Raw genomic sequence first — 22,248 nt, forward strand, 5'->3', positions numbered from 1 at the left:
ATCACTCTGCATAGGCTCACCCTAATTATATCAAGAGCATAGAGTCAAGTAACAGAGAAAAAAAAAACAAAAAACCTCCTTTTGATCAGTGCGGAGAAAGAAAACCTTTACTCTGTATAAACATGCAATACAACTGTTTCTTTACAATCAACTACAAAATTATGCTTTTCAACCTGATACAAATTTGGGTTTATTAACATTTACCAGTCACCCGGAGCGACCATAACGACCTGGACTGGCATCACTCAGCTATACCTTATTTCTTTTTATTTTTACAAACCCCATCTGGGAAAAGAAAAAGCCATAAACCAAAACAATCATTTCGAAGGAACTTCGGAAGAACAACTAGCAATCGGCAGATCAGTTGGTGTGCATACCAGAGCCCTTTGCTGTAAATGCCTCAAGCTCTGCTCCATGCTGACTTGCACCATCTCAGCTAGCATCTTTTTTGCTTTACCTGATTGATCATCTCCATCGATCTGAGAGATAATATTGCAAACAATATTCTCCAGGGTGTCAGGTTGAAACTCAGATCTTGCATATGGAGAGTCTCTCAGTAACTGCAAAAGCATTTGAGCTTTGGACTGAGATTTGGGCGTTCCTTGAACAGTGAGCTCAAGAAGACCCGGTATTACGCCTTCTCTAAGAATTGGTTCCCGATATTTACACCGGTCACTCTGACACATTGTCAGTAATGCTCCAACTGCATGCTCCCGACTTTGGACAGATCCATTTTCAAGCACCTCAACAACTGCAAGCACTCCACCTTCTTCAGATGTCAAGGCAGTTCTGCCCTCGTCAAAACTAACTAAAGACTCTATAAGAGCACTGCATTTCTCGGCAGTTTTTGAATATTTTTTACAGGTTTTAAGCAAATTAACCATCGAAGGGATTGGATTTGTTTCAAGAATGATGCGAAGATTATCAGGGTGCGTTGAGAGATTGGAAAGGGCCATCACAGCATCCGCCTTGGCTTGTGGGCTTCCATGTCCAAGGATTTCCACAAGGAGAGGAATGGTACCGGACGCACTAATAACTGGTTTGTTGATGCTTGAAGCAGACAAAGTAAGCAAAGATGCAGTTGCATACTCCTGTAGGTTTAGATCGTGTGACTTGAGGAAACTAATTATGGGTTCTAAGGCACCAGCTTCCACAATGCGGATCTTATTCCTGCAAAATAAAACAAGGGCAACTTTTATGCTTCCATTAAACAATTAGTTTTGTCGATAAAATTTGCAAAGTGAAAGAAATATGTTTTTATCATCCACGCTCATTAATCAAGCCACCCCCATCAAGACACTAGTGCCTGTTGTGCATTAAGCAACTCTCTGCCCAACATGAGATTTAATGTAGTCAGTTTATATCATTCATTTAAGACGAGAGCAGATTGAAACAGAAGGGTAAAACATTTTGTTTTTTCATAAGTAAATGGGTAAAACAATCAAGGAAGAAACTAGAGCTCAATGGAGTCTGTATAAAAGAAACTTCTATAAAATCAGCAAATAATCCAACCACAAAGTATCATTCCTTCCATGGAAACACACTGGTTTAATTGGGAAAAAGGGGCCATCAATTAGAAAGGAAAGATAAAAAGGAAGACAAAAAATTATACCGTCACTTTGATAGCAAAAAGAAACTCGCACACTCACAAAAGGGTGAGAAAGAAACAATGGCAGAATCCTTCACTCTCACAAAAGGTATAAGTTTTCTCCCTTACCAAACAGAAACCTACGTTACAATAAGAAAACTTCAGAGTGAAGATAAAAGAAAAAGGCAAAAGCAAGGGAGGAAAAAAGAAAAAGCAAGAGAAGCATGTGAACCAAAGAACCACCATCCAATCCGATTGGCTTTCAACCGTACAAAATCATGTCGAATTATAAGATCAAAACTACGGAAACTCATTGCTATCACCAACTTAACAGTTTCTTCATTTGATGTGTCTCTTGTCTAATTCCTTCGACGATTTCCTTTTACGAAAATAAAACACGAACTCGAAACAGAAGAATTCTTGAATAACATAAGTTACCCATATGTTTATCCACTGAGAAAACCGAACTACAGCATGAGCCCTCTAGCAAGTTGCGATCAAACCAAATAAAGGAACAAATAATTCAACAAGATAGTCAATATAAAAACATAAGTTCCCGTTTGCTAGTCGGTCTCAGAGAAAATTATGCAAAAGAAAGGCATATCTCGAGTTGCAACGCTGGAGAAATTTAATCATTATTTTTGTACTCCCTCTCGAGTCTCGACCCAAAAAATTAAAAAAACAAATAGGAAAAGAGAAAGAATAAAGAGCAGAATCTTCTAGTCCCCGCACTAAAGTATTCCTGCCACAGAAATTGAGGAATCCGAGGATAATACATTATATAATTAGTTTTAAACGAATCAGATGAAAGCGAGAACTATATAAATATAGATATATATAATATCCGAATACCGAAAGCCACTAAAAATCTCACCACGAATTTCAACGATTACTTTGAAAATTCCTTTAATTGGGTTTTATTTCGAATAATTAAGAGCAATAAAAGAAGGAAGGAGAATGGGGGAGGTTGAGGTCACATACTTCTCGTCCTTGACGGCGAGGTTGAGGAGGGCGAGGAGAGCAGCCTCGCGGGAGTCGGTTGAGTCGGCACGGAGCATGGAGACTAGCGGCTTCACGGCGGGGGACAGATGTCGACGGCAGCGCTGGGAGGTCTTCGTGAGTCGCCGGATATCGCGGGCAGCCTGGACCTTGGCGTCAAGGTCGTCCGATTGGATAAGATGTAGGGCGCGGTGGACGGCTGGGGACAACGAGGTCCCTGGCATGACCGTGTTATCGGCGTCTGGACTCGCGTCGGTGCCGTGGCTATCTCCGGCGCAATCCATTGCAGAAAAGTAGGTACACGAGAGAGCAGAAAATCTGAGTGGGATCTCAGAGGCGGGTAGAGAGAGAGAGAGAGAGAGAGATGGAGATGTGGCGTTAAGCAACAGTTATTAAGATACATATAGAACAATGGGGTCGGGTGTGATAAAGTGGAGGAAAAAAAAAAAAAAAACAAACAAAGAATGTCAAATGCTCTTTATTACGTAAAGTATATGGTTAGTGGTTGATCTCAATCCTCCTATATTAATTAATTCCCATAAAACAATATTTTCCACATTTTAATCCTACCATAAGCAACAAAACTACGCTATTTTTTTTAATTATGAGATTCATTATAATTATAAAATTAAAATATTAATATTTTTTATGTCATTTTATTTATTAAATTCCCATCAATAACCTATTTTAGTGGATAAATTGACATAAAAGCAATATCTTGTTTACTGAACTCGTTTTCTTTTTGATATTTTAATTACTTTACGATTTAAGAATATATTTTTTCTTTATAAAATGAGTAAATTTGGATGAATATGGACGCGAGCTCACACTCACATTACTTGATAATTCCAATCAGCAATAAAGTTTGGTATTTAATATAATTTATTATTTTAAAATAAAGAAATGATTTATACAAATTTTAAATAAATAAATTTTATACAAATTCTTGTAAAAAAAAAATAGACTCCACTTAAAAAAATTTACTTTTTATGAAAAATATTTTAACTACAGAAAAATTATATAAAAATAAATTTATAAATAGATCTAATAAATTTCATTTATGAATTTATTTTGAAATCAAATATATCAATTAACCATGTGGGCGGATTGCCGTGTGATATAATTTCCGAGCAACCTTTTTTTTAAAAAATAATAGGTATCCATTATAAAAAGTGACTTAACGTAACATTACGCTTCTTAGTTTATTTCTACAAATATATTAGAAAACTATATATTAATTTTTGTACTTGTTAGTTTTTTTTAATGATTTTTCTTTAAATTTATTTATAAGTTTGCTCAAAGACAGATTAATTTTAGAGTCTTTATAAACTAACATAAAACCTTTCTGTTTTTACATAACTTATAGTTACGCATCAGTTTATAAATAGTAAAATTTCTTTATTTTGAATAATCTTCAAAACATTAACTTATATATAATGTTTTTAAAATAAAGCTACAAATGACGGTGAATGATAAAGTGGTGTATCACGATGATGGTGACCATGAAAGAGGTGTGTTATAGACTCCAGTGGCTAGATCGTATTTTATTATATTACAAAAGCTATGGAAAGCCACGTGTTTGGAGGGAATTAGCAGTTGGTGAGTCCTTCTCACCTCAGATTTTTTTGACATGTGCATGTTTACAAGAGATATTTGGCGAACTATACGAAATAACAAAATTTATTAATCAAAATGAATTGATTTGTGAATAGATAATAAAATATTTTGAGTTACGATGTTTTATAAAGTTTTGAAAAAAAAAAAAGAAAAAATTAAATAAAAATATTGTTAAGATATAACTTTTTAATATTATATTTATTTTAATATTAGAAAAAATTGAATTATTTTTTATATTTTATTAAAAAATTTGAAAAAATAATGATTAGTTTGAAAGTATTTATATTTAAATAATGTTCAGTAAAGAAATAAGATATAATGAGATGAAAAATATTACCAAACATCCATGAACAACATTAGATATATATAATTTAAGAATGGGAAATGAAATTCCACCTGGAGTAAATATTGAATTAATTATTTAATAATTAAGGAAGTATATTTAAAAGAATATTTAAAAAAAATTATATTAATTGATAATTTTAAAAAATTATAATATTAAAAAAATTATATTAAAAGCAATGCTTTTCAGAATATACAAAACTAATGTGCTCATTTGAAAAAAAAAAGAAAAAAAATATATACCATTAAAAAAAACTCATTTCTTGGGATAAAGTAAAAGGGTAAAGTAAGGACTTAAAATATTAAAAGAAAATAGGTTTTTTAGTTCATTTCTTGGAGTTGAAGTGACTTCAAATTTTAAAACAAGGCTTCTTTCTTTTCTTGGATCTTTTTATCTTCCCCACACCTTTTTTTCCTATTACTTTAATTCAAATTAGGATTGGGTTAAGATTTGAATTTGAAAATTATAATAAGTTAATGTTTTAAAGAAATGCTGCCATAATACGTAGACCGTGAACATTATCGTGTCATTATCAAGAAAACAAATGAATTACAAAGTCATTATCAATAATAATAATAATAATAAAAAGCATTTGATTTGGAAGGAGAAAGTTTGTAAAGCCGACAGTTTCCCAATTGCCTCGAATGGCTTTTGCAACTTGTTATATATTGATGACTGGTTATTGGCTTCCGCAGGAGTATGATGACCAATATGGAATTTAAGAACGTCAAAATCATTTGGATCCATACGGGCAATGTATGGATTATAATAAAAAGTATAAAACATGTCAAGAAATTCCAGAATCCAGATAAAGGAGAAGATGATTACATCTACTAGCTACTTGGTCCCTTACTGTAGTTCTTGTGACAACATTAGTGGTTTTTAAGATTGTTCGATTTTCTTTCAACATGTAGGAACACTACTTGCCATGGTAGCAGATGTCAATGTTTTATAGCCCAAAATTCATCTCTTAATGCTTATAATTAGCCCCCTCTACACTGTGAATCGATCCTGGCACCTCGAGCCAGAATTCCCTGCGCCCTAATTCTCTGCCATTCAAGTAGGGATGTGTGAGATAGAAACGCAGAGTCCGACCCAAGGACATTCGTCGTTGGTACCCACGTACCTGGAATCAAAGACAGATCGAACAAGGGGAATGATAAAAGATACATCTAAAAAGAACACAGGCATCAAACTATAGAAGTTGATAATCGAACATGAATAAGGGTCCATTTGGAGAGTAAAAATATTTTATCTTATCTTATCATTATAATTTTTTTAAATTTCTACATAATATATAATAAATAATTTAATTTTTTTATATTTTAAAATAAAAATAATATTTTAACAATATTTTATCCAACTTTAAACTTTCATCTAAAGCCATCTTATCTCATTTCACTATCTAAACCGCACCATAATATCTAACAAAATCCAATATGAAAGTTTTTTGTCATCACCAACTAAATACATACACAGTAAGACAAGTTATTTTGTTAATTACTGGGCTACTGAACAAGATGGGGCTTGATTCACAGGCAAGGTAGCAATCGGCATCCAGCAAAATCTCACAAGAAGTTGACTTACAATTCAGCAACCCAAAAGGTATACGAGAACTACGTACGTTACTTTTTGCACAAAACAAGAATAGCAAGGAAGATATTCAGGGTATTCAATGGCTAATATTCGACAGAAATAAGCAATAAAAGAATCTTCACTAGGCTGTATTGACCTTGAAATTAATAAAGTACACGACTAGATATGGCATGATACGAACATCCCCATGGTGTGTAGAATGATTACAAATAAGCAAGAGAGGGAGGGATTATATATAGCCAGACAGCCAGGGAGTAGAGAAATATAGTAAAACACAGGTTGGATAACAACATGCTCCAAAAGCCATTTAAATTAGGAAAATAGGCTGAAAACTGAATACCAGAACCGGAATGCAATGCAAACACCCATGCACAAGCAACTACAAGTGTCTAAATCGGGTATTATTGTCCAGAGAATAAAATACACCCCACACAAAGACAAAAGAATAATGCCAAATATGAGAAAAGAGAAACAAAACCTTACTGAGAAAAAGCTAACAAAACTTGGACCTACACCCAGCGGTTATTGCAACATAGGAGGTGCAACTGCAAGTGGAAGATTGACAGCCTGAGATGACAGTTCTATATTGATTGGTTGAGATGATGGTGGTGGTTTTGTTAATTTGAATTGAGTTTTGTTATATACAAGTAAAGTCGCTTATTAATCTATGTACTAATATTGATTCCTTGATATTCAAAATTTAAATTAACATTATTTTCAAAAAAATTTATTTTTTAACTAATCACATTAGATTGATGTACATATTAGTGTGCAGTTATGCTTGTAACTAGATTTTTCCATTTGAATTTGTTAAATAAGATTAATTCAAATTACTAGTGAAATTTTCAAAAAGTTAGATGTTGATCGTCTTGTAGTCACTAGTATAAAATGTTGCAATACCTCAATTACAACGTTTTTTAGTTCCTTGCACATTCGACACTATAATCCTTTCTTTTTTGATCAATTATAACGATATCGAAAAAACGTTGCAATTGACATCCATTGCAGCGATATATTTTCGTTGCAAATAATAAAATAGCACGCTGGAATGGGGTATAAAATTCCCATTACGATCGTTGCTTTTGAGCAATTTCAGTGATTTTAATCCTTGCAAAAGCTCTCAAAAGCGCTGCAAATACCCCATATCAAAAGCAACGCTTGCTTTCTTCGTTGCATGTAATATTTTTTTCAAGGACTAAAATCGCTGCAAAAGATCAAAAAACGCTGCAAATACCCCATATCAAAAGCAGCGCTTGCTACTTTTGTTGCATTTAATATTTTTTGTAATGACTAAAATCACTGCAAAATATCCAAAAAGTGCTGTAAATACCCCATATCAGAAGCAGCGCTTACTTTCTTTGTTGTATTTAACATTTTTTGCAAGGACTAAAATCGCTAAAATAGAGCAATTGCAACGAGTTTTTGACTATTTCCAACGATTTTTAGTTGCTGCAAATACTCAATTACAAAATTAAAAAATAAAATAAAAAATTACTACTGAAACTGTGGTAATTTTTTTACACTTGCATATAATCTGCTTGACATTCATATATTCATCTAAATCCACTTGCATACTGTTTCAACTAACAACTGTTCAAGAATAAACACCGACTCTTTTTTTTTTCTTTTTATCTAAAACTTCTCTCTATCTCCTATGAAAAAACCAAAACTAAAGAAGAGAGGAGGCTTCGTTTTTACAGTAAAGTAATATTTTTTTTCATATATTAATAAACATGGAGCTTTCTTTGTGCATATAACTACGCCTCACACCACTTTCCTGTCAAGTACATAATATGTATACATGCAATCTATTAAAGCTTAATATAATAGTTACTTCAAAGTCTTTTGTGCTTGTAAGTTATAATAGAGATATTAGTTCATTGAACCACTATGAAAGGCATTAGTTTATTGAATCATAATAATCTTTTATTTTTATACTTTAATCTATCCAAACCAACCTGCCATCAGTATATTCACACACTCATCGACGCCTACAAGCAAAGCTTAATAGTATTTTGCACTTACAAATAAATAATATAAAACATTTTGCAATTTAATCTACAGTTCAACAATTGCTTTAGAATATGAACATAACACTACAACCTTCCTTGAACCAAAACTACTCAAAGCAAAGACTTCCAATCTCAGATTTACCAGATTTAAAAAAAAAAAAAAAAGCAAGAGAGCTTTAGTTTGAAGTGCTTATGACATTCTGTATGAACTAGTGTCTTGAATTCACTTGCAAGCTCATAGCCATTCGGGTCCTCACCAAGATGATGTAGGACTATTATGCAAACACAGCCATCAAGATAAACTGCAATTGATGCAGCAACCAAAATAAGTTTCTTTTTCCACAGTTACCTAAAAAAAAAAAAACACTCAACCATACAACAAACATTTGGTAGATATCTATGTTTTTGGGATCATTAGTTAGATATTTCAAAAGCAACATTCAAGCAACCAAACCCTTAACCAATGTTATTGGCTTATGCAAGCTATCAAAGTAACCAACTAAACAACCAAAAACAACAGCAATTGATACATTCCCAGACTTAGAAGCCCTAGGACAAGTTTTGAAAAATATCTACCTTAATTTATAACTGAAAAAAGTAAGACTCTTTTAACTTCTATGGGACATGTTTATGACAATATCAAGACTCAAAATGATTACAACAAAAAAAGAGATGAAGTTAGAAACTAGTACCACAACTTTCTATACTAGCAAAACTTAGCACTATCTCAAACATCCAACCCAAAATTGTGAAGATATGGTAAAGTTATTGTACCTGGGAACTTTTCCATAACCACAATAATAAACTGCTTGTTAAACCACAAAGACAGCCCAATGCTCCCACCTCCATACACAAGGTCCAGCCTCCTTGATACCTTTACATGCACTGCCCCATTTCCCCAATGCTCCCACCTCCATAGACTAGAACTGATCCAATGCAAATGGACATGATATTGGTTTACAAACTGGGAAAAAAATGACAAAATTCAAACTACTGCAGCCTCCAACAATGCATAAAGTTTAGAAATTATGTAGTTTAACTTTAGCATAAATAACACATGATCCCATATTATTATGTACACAATACAACCTATAGAATATAAAACTCCTAAAAAAATAATAATAAGAACCCATCAAAATGGCCACTAGCCAGAAAGGAGCAATACAATCCCTTTTGAGGTAGAACTTAAAAGGAATCAGTAGAAAGAAAAGAGAGGAGCTGTGTGTTGCTGTTCCTCTCAGTTCCAGCTAAGGGGCAAGAACTTTAAGAGGAATCAGAGCTAAAGTCATGTCAAATTTATTGCACTAGCTTGGTAAGCCAATAGTTACACACCCAACTAAACAAGTATTAGGGGAAAAATGTAAGGATAGATGAAGTTGAAAGAAACCATGACAGAATCTGTTACAGAAAATTTCAAAGAAGGTTGTGTGTTTGCTGCTATATTTTTATGAGCAAAACGTGAGGTAAGAGAGGGAAAAATGATGGAGTTTTAAACTAAACTGAACTTAGTCTTCTTACAAATGAAATTAAGCCAAAGTTCCAGCCTTGCAAATATAATAAATTATAATGTTAGCACTCTAATATCACCATAAAGTATAATGATAATGTGATAGTGTTAGTTTAATTAAGTGATAGTTCAACTTATAACAAAGCTGAAGTGTAGAAGGCATATAGGGGCTCAAAATGGTCAATGGTCAAGGGGAGGAAATGACCACAATCACAGAAACAACAAAAGCATAAAACTTTGGAATCATGCAACATTCCATAAAGAAGAATGACTAAATATATATGTAGCTGGTGGAAGGCATATAAATTTATATTACAAAATCAAAATACATATGTGGCTCATGGGTGTTAGTGATGGCATGTGTGTGAATTGCATTGAAGTTTGGCTCTAGCTTGTGTATCAATTAAATATGTACTCAGTGAGAATAGTTATTAAACTATTCAATATGAAAAAAAATGATTTTGACTCAATAATATAGTTTTGGCCAAATGCAATACATGATCCATATATATATATATGGATGAATTGTGTCTCCTAATTTGGCCTAGGTTATAAAATTAATCAACATGTATCAACCAAGATAGCCATTCACAGCTTCAAAGAAAGTAAAAGGTTTGAACTTATATTAGCATTGATTAGAATTTCTGTTAGAAAACAATTTCTTTAATAAGTTGGACTAATATAAAAGGCATAAACATGCACAAATTAGCAAATAAAACCAAACATTCTGAAAAACACGAAACAATATTCCAAACACAACAAACAAAAAAAAAAAGCCAAATAAGGACATCACCTACATTCAACTTTGAGACTTGCTACAAGTAGCTTAAATTAGCAGCGCATATGAACTCAGAACTATAAGTATATTAATTTCCCAATCAAGTTTTCAATATACTTTCCATAAGAAAGCAAATCATTCAAATTATGACTCTTGATCTTACAGAGGGAAAGCAATCAAAGCAACTAGTGCAACACACACAATATTCAACCAACAGCCAGCACAAATATATAGATAAAAACTACCAAACGGTTCAAAATGAGTTCAAGGACTTGTGAAGATGCAAGTTTTTAGTAAAAGAATAAGCTATCAAATAAATAACTTACAAAGAAATCTAATAAAAAACATGGAGTGACCTGGAAACTATAATGCCATGATAGCATTGCTAGTGTATGGTGTTAAGAAAGAACCAAAGATATGGTGTTAAGAAACCTTTTTTGGATGTATTATCCATACATCAATGTATTTCAATTCCAAGCATATGAAATCCAGGGAACACAAATATATAGAATACTTACTTTTGGTGCATGGTTGGAATAAGCATTTCGAGTAGGTTTCTTTAACTTCCTTGCTACAGAGATCAGGTGTTCGAAGAATTGACAAGAATATTTTTACTTGTTTGTTCTTAAACTTCTAAAACTTTGAGAGAGAGAGAGAGAGAGACACAGAGAGAGAGAGAGAGAGAGAGAGAGAGATTAGAACTTGATATGATTCAGCCCAGAAAATACTAAAATGTGAAAGGGCTTTGTAAAGAAAATTGAAAATCACAACAAAAAGTTTTAGAAGGCTTGTTGAATGCATGCTGCATGCATGGCATGCACTACTTTATAACTTTGGAATATTTTGGGCTTAGGATTTTGTTCATTGACCAAGACAATGATAGCTAACAGATCCATTAGTAAATTTAATTAAGGCCAGTTTGTCCCAGTGTCAAACTCTAGCCAATAATGCTTTAATTGTGTGTTAAGTGACACTAGACAAAGAAGGGTGCAAATAATTGTAGCTAGCTAAACTTTTTAATCAGCGACAGCCCACAATACATACAAATATGTCTTATTTTCGAAAGCTTAAAGTAGTTAATACTCAAAGATTTGGTGTGTGTTTTGAAAAGCTAGATGTAGACATATATATAGTGGCAAGTGTTTTAAAATAGTGACCCTTTGGTACATCACTTCAGTATCTTGTTGGTGGAATTTTTTTAACAGAATTTCAAATTTAATGCTATTAAAGAAAAAAATGAATATGTTTGTTGTTAAAAAAAAACTTGAAAACTGTTAAAAGTACTTTTCATAATCTCAAAATACTCGAAACCAAAGCTGACAAGGCAAAAAATCATCTCACCTCTTCAAGCAGTAGATAGCATGAATTCTTCATGTTTCTGCCTTCCTTGCACTTGGTTACACACCCAACTACATATTTAAGCAGTGAATCCACATTAAAAAAGAATGAGACTCTTGCAAATCATAATGAGGCTACCAATTTCACCAAGTCAAGCTGGCTTTTAAGAAACAAAGTGACCAATAATTGTCTGTTAAGTGACACCAGACAAAGTTTACCTGCTGCTTCCCTTAATTTTAAGAAACTAAAGGCTTAGTATGATAAATAATTTTTAAGGGATGAAAACAGATAAATCTCAATTCTTTGGATTAATGAATGTTTTTTCCAAGTCTCTTGGCTTAAGCTTGTATAATAAATAGTTTTACATACATGACCTAAACCATAATTGATGAGGTGTCACTCTATCATGTATATCCCACACAATAATTATTTCCAATTATATAAACAATATAGTAGCTTCATATGTTACTTACTTATCACTGTTTAATTCTCAATAAATCAATTTGTTCCTTCAAGGTACTGTGGACATGCATTTTTGCTTTGGAATATGTTGTTTTAAATGTGGAGTCCTACTGTATTTGCAGCATAAATGCATTTTAATAATAATTGACTACACCAACATTTGAAGGAAAATTGATTTTGCATATAATTTGAGAGAGATAGGCTAAAAACTTTTCTATAAGAAAAGTAAGAAAAACAGCACCTTGGGGGGGCTAATCGGATCCCCCAAATATGCTTGTATGGACAATGAGGAGAGACATGAAAGTGAGGAGTTAAAAAAACTAAGGAAGGCACAATATTATAATTAGCATGATCAATTATATTGCCTCCTTAATTTGTTATTAAATAAGGAAAAATTAAATACCAGTTTATGTGTGTGTGTGTGTGTGTGTGTGTGTGTGTGTGTGTGTGTGTGTGTGTTAGAGTTTATTCCTCTTTCTTAGTCTATCAATTATATTGCCTCATTTTGTATCATTTTGACATTTCTAGAGAAATGGGTTTGCTATCAATCAAGAGCTGTTCATTGACTTAGTTAGTAGTACTACAAACAGTAGTCTTCATTTCATATTATAATTATCATTTACCTTCCATTTAGTGGTAGCCTAACCAATAAATTAGAGTAAATCATTTGGTATGATAATTCAGGTAGGTGAGCACTTATGACATGAATTTAGGGATTTTGATGGTTAATTTCTTTAAACGCCATTTTGTGGAACAAGGCCATAACTTTTTTCACAGTGTAGAGATAGACATGCAGTCTGTTGTGGGGGTAAAAGGGGTTTTTCTATATACAATATCAATTGCATTCTCGATGGATAAAGAGAAGAAGAAGGGATTTCAACGAAAAATCAGTCAATCGGAGGACACACAAATTAAAACTATCACCCAAAAATTATGAACATCCGTATACCCACATCAACACTCAACCAAAATGCAGATATATATATATAAATCGTGCAAGAAAGGCGATGCTTTCATATTCAAACATCTAACCCAACAGTCGGGCTCAACAACATCAACTTAAAGGTAGAAATCGGTGTGAAACTACTCTGATAGTAATCACCGACAAACAGAGCTCGTATGGGGAGGAAACTATGAACGTAAATTCTGCGGAAGGAAAATGAACATTTCAAAATTCGGATCTAGGGTTTGGGACGTAGTCGACGAGGGAGGTAATCGAAGTCGTGATTCTCAAAGGGGGTGACTGGGCATTGAAGGTAGGAGAAATGGTAAGAACGTTAAAGTGGAGGAGAATGGGCACTCGGTAACAGAGGGTATATATTTTCGGGGGGAAAAATTAAAGTGCTCGAGTGATTTGCCACCCACACCCAATAGCAACGAGATTATCCGCTGTAACAAATTTTTTTCCATTGCAAAGCATATTTTTGCTGCTTTTAAGTAATAAATCGCTGCAAAAAAAAAAATTAATATACCCCAGTTTTAAATCGTATATTAATGTGAAAACGTTGCAACGAGTTTAATTTCGCTGTAAAAAGCTACCTATTGCAACAATTTTAATTGCAACAAAATAAAAAACGCTGCAAAAGGTCATATTTCTTGTAGTGACTTCTACGTCGCTTAGGAGGCTACTAAAGTCTCCTAAAAAATTTCATAATTCAAGATCAAGAGATTTAAATAGTTTTTCTTGAAAATTATAGAGAGATGAGAATTTTTCTCTTTTTGATATAGATTTTTTTCACACATAATTTAATGTATGTAAACCCTTATTTAAAGAGTTTTTACATGGGAAGTTAATTAACTTTCTTGAAATTGTGATAGCGGAGGGGAGTTAATTAATAATTTCTCACCCATGTGGACACAACATGAGTCATGAGAGTTACCCACTACCAACAAAATTCATGGCTAAATGGAGGCATTACGGAGGAAGACCTTGGATTTGCACCTCTTCTTGCGATGTTGTCAACAGTCACTTCAACATCTTGATCAATGCTAAATTCCTGATGCACCAGAGGCATTCCTAAGGAATACCCTAGATTTGAACCTTCTGATGCACTATTGGAAGCAAGAGCCACTTCAACATTTTTATCTTCACTAATTGCCCCAAAAACTTTATCTATGCTTACTCCTTGGATATTGAGTTAATTTGTACTATGCTTTACCCTGGGCTAGAACGTTAATATGGCCAGAGCATGGCCTCTTGACCCCACCCCCACTGCCCTACCCTTGTGTGGGTGGGGCGGATCTCCCGTCTGCCAAGTGTGTATCTGGTGCCCCCCCTGGGGGCAGGGAAGAGACGAGAGTGGCTCCCATCCCGTAAATACCCCACTCCACCCCCATTGCCCATATATATATATATAATATTCTATATATTATAATATATATTAATTAAAAAGGAAAACTCAGGCCATGGTTTGCAGTATAACTTTGTGTGTATAGGACCCACCATTGCTACGGTTTGCACAATTTGTCCCTTAATTGTTTTTTGCATTTATAATTTTACATAATATTTTAGTACCTAATTATTTTGCTTGTTGTTTTTGAGCTTTTATATTCTTAATATACATATGCTGAATCCTAATCCTAAGGATCCAATGACCTATGCTCATCTTCATCCCAATGGCCCAATCTCATCTTGATTGGTACTTTTTAATATTTTGTATTTTAAATTTTTGTTTCATGTTTATAAATTTATAATTCTAATTTGTTTTATTTTTAACTTATTAATATTGTAGATTTTATGATCTCGATTATCACGTTCTCACAGCAGTCGACACAATTCAATGAACTCACTGCCACCCGACACCACAAATTGATCAAATTTGAAATGTTATGATTTTGTTAATTTACAATTAATTGTAATGTTGCTACAATAGTTATAGTACATTTGTAATATTTACTATTTTCAGATGAGTTTGTAATATTGTAATAGTTTATTAGTCTTCTTAATTTGTATCATTGTAATAGCTTAGTGCGTTAGTGATGATTATTAGTTAATAGTTGAAACTTACTATATAGTTAATAGTTTCTATCCATATAATTTATTTTTTGTTTTCAATTTTTAAATAGATTTATATTTGTAGTTAAATTTTGGGCCTATAATGATCCCAAAATAGGTTTAAATGTGTTTTTGGACCATTTTATTTTTGTGCTAGGGGTGGGGGGCAGACAGATAGAGGTCCAATCTAGCACCCTGCGCAGCATACAGGGTATTGCACTTGCATGGATGGGGGCAGATTGCAGGGAAAAAATCCCCACCCCCGCCCATGCGGAGGAAAGGGGCAAGGACGAGGTGGCCCCGTCCCGTACAGGGCAAGTAGCACCCCTAGCACAACATGCTTGTTTGGAAATAGATCCCATCTCAAAATTTTCATCTTATCTCATTCCATCTTATTTCCAAACATAATTCAAATACAAGATTTTCAAACTAATCATTACAACTTTATCAAATTTTCAAAAAAAAAAAAAAATCAAAATTTTTAAATCTCTAAACAAAAATAATATTATAAAACTATATTATAACAATATTTTAACTTTATAATATTTTTTAGTCAATCTTTTCTCTCCCATTTATTAAAATCTAAAAAATACTCAACTCAAACTATCTCACTATAATTCACAAACTATCTTTCTACTGTTTAAAAAATTCACATCTCATCTCACTCTCTAAACGAGTCCTAGTAAGTTATTCTCGCAGTTCAAATAAGATTCAAACCGCCACTTCTCTAAAAGCATGGTTCTTGACTCCCTCTCTCCTCTCTCCTTAGAGCTTGTTCATTCATTGGGTGATCCCTTGTCATCGTGTTCAAGTGTTTGCTTATTGCTTAGGTCGGTGAGTGAAATTTCTACTTATTCCAGACACCTCCTAGGTTCTTCACACCTAGATAGTGCCAAGACCCTCGTGCCCCTACCCTTGATCAAATAAAGATGCCCGCCCTATGACCCACAACTCAAAATGAGCATTGTGAAGAGACACAAACATTCCCTATGCTGCGGTTCTCGAGTTGAGTTAGGGAAAAATTTGATCGATTGTCTTCATTAATTCAAACACGCTCACAAGGCACACAATAAGAATAAGACCAATAGAGACTTCATAAGAGGCCATTTGAACTACAGAACACAATGCTCCTAGAAAGGCATATTTCGAATATTTTGGAGTGAGTTCCCAAAATCAATGAGTAAATCATACCCTTCTTTGAACCGTACCCAAGCCATAATGAGATTAAAAAAGATGCTTCCTTGGCCGTGTGGAATATGGATTAGCATTATGTCATTCATACAAGAAATCAAAGCTACTTAATTCTTTCCATTAAGTGCTATATGAGGACTCAAGATCAAATAGAATATGTTTCTTTCTATTCCTCATAAGCTACTTAATTCTCCAAAACAATAAATCAAAGTGATTTTCCTAATAAACTAGAATACATATAGGATACACCAGTGTTAAAACCTTTTTCTCAATATGTCTTCCAAACTATTAGAGTCATTACTCTAGATGTTGTTCTCTCAGTTTAAAATCAGTTGGTTTCGTAGTTTTAGAATTATGTTGATCCCAAGCTCAAATACTTACCATTGGGAATGATTACTGTTTATTAATATTCAAAAGTACTTCACAATAGAAAAGATACAATCTACGTATTAATGCTCTAAAGGTATACTAAAACTTTATTGTAAGAAAATTCTCTTGAGAATTACATTGCCCATATGATATTACAAAGCAAATTTTTTTTATTGGCACTGGATATCTGATAACAAAATGCCGACTAGTTTCGGGAGTGCACAAATCTTCAAAAATAAGTTTTCTGCAAGCGCATCTCAAATAATTCAAGGGAAAGTTCCCCAAATCCAATGGTCCTTAAACAACCAAATTCAAACACCTGAAGGAAGCATATAGAACGACAAGTAAAATAGGTCCAAATTCAACGAATTATCAAAAACAAATTAAGATAGTTACCTCCTAACATTCTTTTATGAATCAAGCTTGAACATATGAGCTAAGACCAATGGTTAAAAAGAGTCCATGTTTTATACGGGTCAACATTCTACACTAAAAATAAATTAAAAAAATAAAAATAAAAACTAAAAAGGGAGAACCTAAATCATATAAAAGATAAATAAGATGCAAATTATTACTACTATGAAAATGTGAATCAGATCTACCAATAAATTAGTTGACCCTCATTTATGGACTCTTGCAACCTTAGACAATATGTGAGATTTGTCAAGTAAAGTTTGACTGGAAAAAAAACCGTGACAACTCTTTCGAATCCCAAGTTCAACTAAAATATAAAAGATAATAATTATAAAATGCTAAAGAGCCATATGAACCCTCGTAATAAATGAAAAAAAGAAGAAGAAGAGAGAGTTGCATAAGCTCACAATCAAAATCTACAATCTTGAAGCAACAAGCCTAATGAATGAGAGGGCAACCTCAATCCTTTATATTTTGTAATATGTTCTCAAGTGGAAGTTTGGTTATATCATGTTCAGCTGCTTTTCAATGTGAAAACATGTTGGGAGAAGTATAAATTTTCTCGTCCACAGTCACAACAAACCTAAATTGTGATGCATATTAAGATCCCTCATTAGCAATGCAATATACTGGCAGTGAAATTACAGATGGCCTTTGAGCGTATTCTTGCAAACGGTTGTTGTGCATCAACTATTCTAGAACGCCTAAACAAAACTTGATTCAATACTTTTAAAAATTATTTTTTACCTTGGTGTCTCAAATTCAACAATATATGGTTCATCATATACAAATAATCTTAACTATAAACTCACATCAATGCAACAATAACAAAATTGGATTAAACAATAATTAACACAATACATTTTGATATTTTTAAGAATCATAAGATAATAAGTACAGTTTCAAAGTCACACAAATTGCTTAACATATAGTAAAATAGAGGTGAATTAGCACACTATTTAGGCACTATCTTGTACAAGAAAAACAAAAGAACCATTAATAAACTAGATGATCTTGGTAATTTTATTGAGCGTACATCAAAATATACATCAATTGTAACGTACTAGCACAAACACAACAACATTACTCTGCATGGTCCATTCCACTTAAAGATCATATCGCAAATTTGAAAAATTATATCTTTCTTAACCCAGAGTCTACCAGATGCAAAAACAGCTTAATAGACATGCAAATTTTTATCTAACATTTTGTTTTTTCAGAAAAGACTACATCAACAATATAAAAGTTAAGCACACAGAAAATACATATTTAAAAAAAAAATTAAAATTAAAATATGAAAACAAATTTAGATTACTTCTCTCTCTCTCTGTTGACGGAGGGATCTAAAGAATTGAAAAATACATGTGCATTAATCTTTTAAACAATAGAGCTTTCTCAATGCCTACTAAAAAATAGAGAAAGCAGGTGATTTCGTTGTTGAAAAAAATGTAGGACATCAAAACGCAAGTGAAAAATAACATATTTACTAATATTTGGGATAGAGAAGAAACAAAAATCTTAATCAAAGCACATGGCATGTTTTATCACTTTGGAGCACTTAAAAGAAATATAAAATCCAAATTTTTTACTAGAAGTATCATCGTCTCTGATTCTGTAATGAAACCCCTTGTGTTGTGACTGTTTCAAGGTGGTCACTCTTCAAGAACTAGGAATTAGAGAGAAAAAGTAGAGAGAAAACTAAGAAGAAGAAGAAGAGAGAGAGATGAGTTGGAGGCAAATGAGCAAATCAACTCGTGGTGCTCTTTATCAAAACGCAACATATGTTTACAACAAAATACACATGCAGCTCCAGAAGGACATCGTTCTTTGTAACACCCACTAATTCAAACGACATCGTATCGCACCATACAATTCTTAACTAACAAAACTGTCGCATCTTCCTTCTTCTTTCCACTTCAGCTCCTCCGCAGTACATGACAGACTCAACAGAAGAAGTGGACGGCGCTGCAAATGGAGGCAACGGCAGAACTGGAAAAGGAACGGGGGTCATGTCCAAAGTTGAAACTTAGTGCTGAGTAAGAGGACTAAAACTCGGTTTGCCCATTACAATGGGCCGGATTGCAGCCATTAGAGAGAGAGAGAGAGAAGACCATACGAGATGGTGCTCGATCGAATGAAATAAGCGTATCCTAACCCTAGTGAGCACCTGAATGAAAGCCACGTATCGAAGCTCATATCCAGAGGGCACCTCATCACAAGCTTAAAGAAGCTCTTGACAGATATTTTCTTTTTTATTATTATAATTTTAAAAAGATGTAAATATCTCTTAAATTTACAATATTTAGTATTTTCTTTTGTACATATAAAACGACACAAAAACATTTCATATGATTAATTAAAGGGAATCTTAATATGTTGTTTATTTGTGTGGTTTTTTATGGGTTGTATGGTTTTCAATCTGTGAGCATCCTTCCAATTTATGGTATACTGAAGCAATGAAGCGAACCAGTAGTTTGATTGACTTAGGCAAACACAACGGGAAAGTACAACATGCATATAAAAAATAAGTAAGGTGCGATATAATTATGAATTATGTAAATATTACGTTTTTTTTTTTAAAAGGTGTAATTTATTAATAGGAATTGTCTATTAATAAAAGTGTAATTTAAAAAAAATTAAAATTTCTTAAAAATTCGTTCAATTTGAAAAGAAAAGACATCTATTACTCTATTCAAAATGAATGAAAGGATGGGTGAGAAAGATGATTATTAATAGGGGTAGGCAATGAGAGCCCGCACCCCACCATCCAGCTCCCGTCCGCCTTGCCCCCGTAAGGAGAAAACCTAATGGGGGCGGGGGGCGAGTTGACTCCAATGGGTAGGCAAAATGGGGTGTCCAACCCTCCCCCGGCACCAGAGCAAGGGGGGGGATGCAAATCCTACCCCAGCCCATGCAGGGCAAGGTGTAGGGAAGGGTTGACCCCGCCTCCTATACGGATAGTACTCCTAATTATTAATACACTCTCACATTAAAAAATTGTCTTTCTCATAAGAAAGGCACGAATGACTCAAAAGTGAGTTTAACACTTCCTTAAAAAGACATTCTCAGCGCTTGAAAGTGTGTTAATAACCATCTTCGTAGCCATACCCCAACGTAATTACTCTCACGAATCCTTGTGCATCTCTAGACAACTATTGCCACTTTCCCATCGCTTGAGGGTTTTCCCAATGCGAAGGAGGAAGGTGTAGTACTTTATCATTGATTCAATAATGCTAATCCATGTTGGAACTGATAAATATAGTTATTATCAATAATTAAGTTTAATATTGTCTCTTTTTCATAAATAATATCAATTTTAATGATTTCTTTTTTTTTTTTTTTTTAAACAGAAGTTTGTCAAACTTCATGTCAGAATTGGTAAGTGTAAAGACAATCATTGATGCCAGGAGTTAAAAATTGTCTCTCTTCCTTAAATTGTATCGATTTTAAGAAATTCTCGAGTACTTTTTTTAAGAAATTTGTCCGATTTCACTTTGAATATTAAAAGACCATATGTGTTTTTTTTTGGTTTTTTTTTTTGGGGGGGGGGGGGGGGGTTTACCTGGCTTACACATGGCATAGTTCTTTAGCAATGATCCTACTTTAAATGCGATATCACACTAAAAAACAAAGGAGTAACAGTTTCAAATCATCATCCAAAAAAACAAAAAACAAAAACAAAAACATTCCAAACGAATCAATCCCTTATGATCAGTTCAGCTCTGCAAATAAATGACACCCAAAAGTATGGAGAAGACGTGAAAATATATATGATCCGAACAAGAGAAAGATAAGGCCAGGAATTAACCAAATATTTTAGCAACATCTTTTATTAAACCAGAATTATCAATGGCAAATGCTATGAACTCTTGGAATGAAATGAATCCATCCCCGTCAGTATCGATCTCAGTCATCATAAGTTGCACCTCATCGTCCGTCACGTTGCCGAATTCTTTCAGGGCATTTCCAAGCTCCTCTGCACAGATTTTGCCATCACCATTGGCATCAAAGCGCTTAAAAATGCGCTCGCGTTCTGCCTGATCACCCTGTGGATCATCAGCCATTGTTTTTGTTGCGGTTGTTACAGTTACACTGAATTCCTTTTGTGTTTACCACGATTGAGAGAACCAAGAGGTTGGGGGTGCTAAGACCTGGGTACTTAAAGAGATGGTTTTCTAAAGGGTAAGGTCGTCCTCCATTCTCGTGGTTTTAGCATAAAGATCGGATCACCTATTGAATGTAACTTCCAACTGTTTTACCGAAATTAAGGTAAAAAACCGAATTAACATCTTGAATATACAACATATGAACACGTTAGTCAATGTGTCACACTCTTAGACTATAGGTTCCATTTGCTAAAACCACCTAATTTTACTCCGTTTGACGTGGGCATCCATCCACACGTTCATTAATCTCATTTGCACTCCAATTTCGTCCTCAGGCCACGATACCATTCATTTTTGTATCTCTCATGGTAGAGGTTGGCCGGAGTTATCTTGAGTACTGTTTTCGATTACAAAGAGAAACAAATGGGGGGAAAAATAAACAAGGCTCGAGAATTCTACAAAAGCTTTAATTTCGGGATTTACGTAAGCCCAAAATTTTCTTTCATGTCAAGAAGTGTTCCTCCATCAAAAGTGAAAGTGAAGATTATCAATGAAGAAGAGTCCTTTGGTGGTCCTGTTATCTGATTACGCCTTAATGGCCACCCTTTCTTCCCAATAATAATAATGGCCGTCATTCCCTCTCTGTCGAAATGGACCTCGTTCTCGTCCATTTGCTTCTCTCATCGGTGGTTGCAGTTCTTACATGCGAATCATTCTGACCATTACAGTCCCACGGCATCATACCTACCAAGACAGCAACTGTGCAGTTTGTACCATGTTTGGCTATGGTCTGGGGCTTAGAGCTCTCGAGTACTTGCTGGGTTTTAGCTTCTCTTGCTTTGACTATGCAAATTACAAGTTAGAGCATTAGCATTGGCTTTATCAAAAGCCTAACAAAATGATTTATTTTATCAAAACACAGCTGCATTAGAT

General features: G+C 33.8%; 2 protein-coding genes across 2 annotated transcripts; both read right to left on the reverse strand.

Moving 5' to 3' along the window:
• Positions 1 to 79: 79 nt before the first annotated feature.
• LOC122307600 (U-box domain-containing protein 4-like) lies at positions 80 to 2,974 on the reverse strand. The gene is made up of 2 exons (XM_043120567.1): positions 2,570 to 2,974; positions 80 to 1,170 (listed from the first exon to the last, which is right to left on the reverse strand). The coding sequence occupies exons 1-2, from the start codon at positions 2,869 to 2,871 to the stop codon at positions 318 to 320; spliced, it is 1,155 nt and encodes a 384-aa protein (XP_042976501.1). The 5' UTR covers positions 2,872 to 2,974; the 3' UTR covers positions 80 to 317.
• Positions 2,975 to 20,832: 17,858 nt separating this feature from the next.
• LOC122307969 (polcalcin Ole e 3-like) lies at positions 20,833 to 21,347 on the reverse strand. The gene has a single exon (XM_043121103.1). It carries the CDS (start codon positions 21,271 to 21,273, stop codon positions 21,013 to 21,015), a length of 261 nt encoding a protein of 86 aa, XP_042977037.1. The 5' UTR covers positions 21,274 to 21,347; the 3' UTR covers positions 20,833 to 21,012.
• Between the last annotated feature and the right edge of the window lie 901 nt (positions 21,348 to 22,248).

This window comes from Carya illinoinensis, chromosome 4, assembly GCF_018687715.1.
Source record: "Carya illinoinensis cultivar Pawnee chromosome 4, C.illinoinensisPawnee_v1, whole genome shotgun sequence".
NCBI classification, from domain to species: Eukaryota; Viridiplantae; Streptophyta; class Magnoliopsida; order Fagales; family Juglandaceae; genus Carya; species Carya illinoinensis.

Coding starts and splice junctions, on each gene's coding strand:
- LOC122307600 (XM_043120567.1), bottom strand. CDS start 2,871: ATGGATTGCGCCGGAGATAGCCACGGCACCGACGCGAGTCCAGACGCC. Junction 1,171..2,569: donor CTCGCCGTCAAGGACGAGAA/GTATGTGACCTC, acceptor TTTATTTTGCAG/GAATAAGATCCGCATTGTGG.
- LOC122307969 (XM_043121103.1), bottom strand. CDS start 21,273: ATGGCTGATGATCCACAGGGTGATCAGGCAGAACGCGAGCGCATTTTT.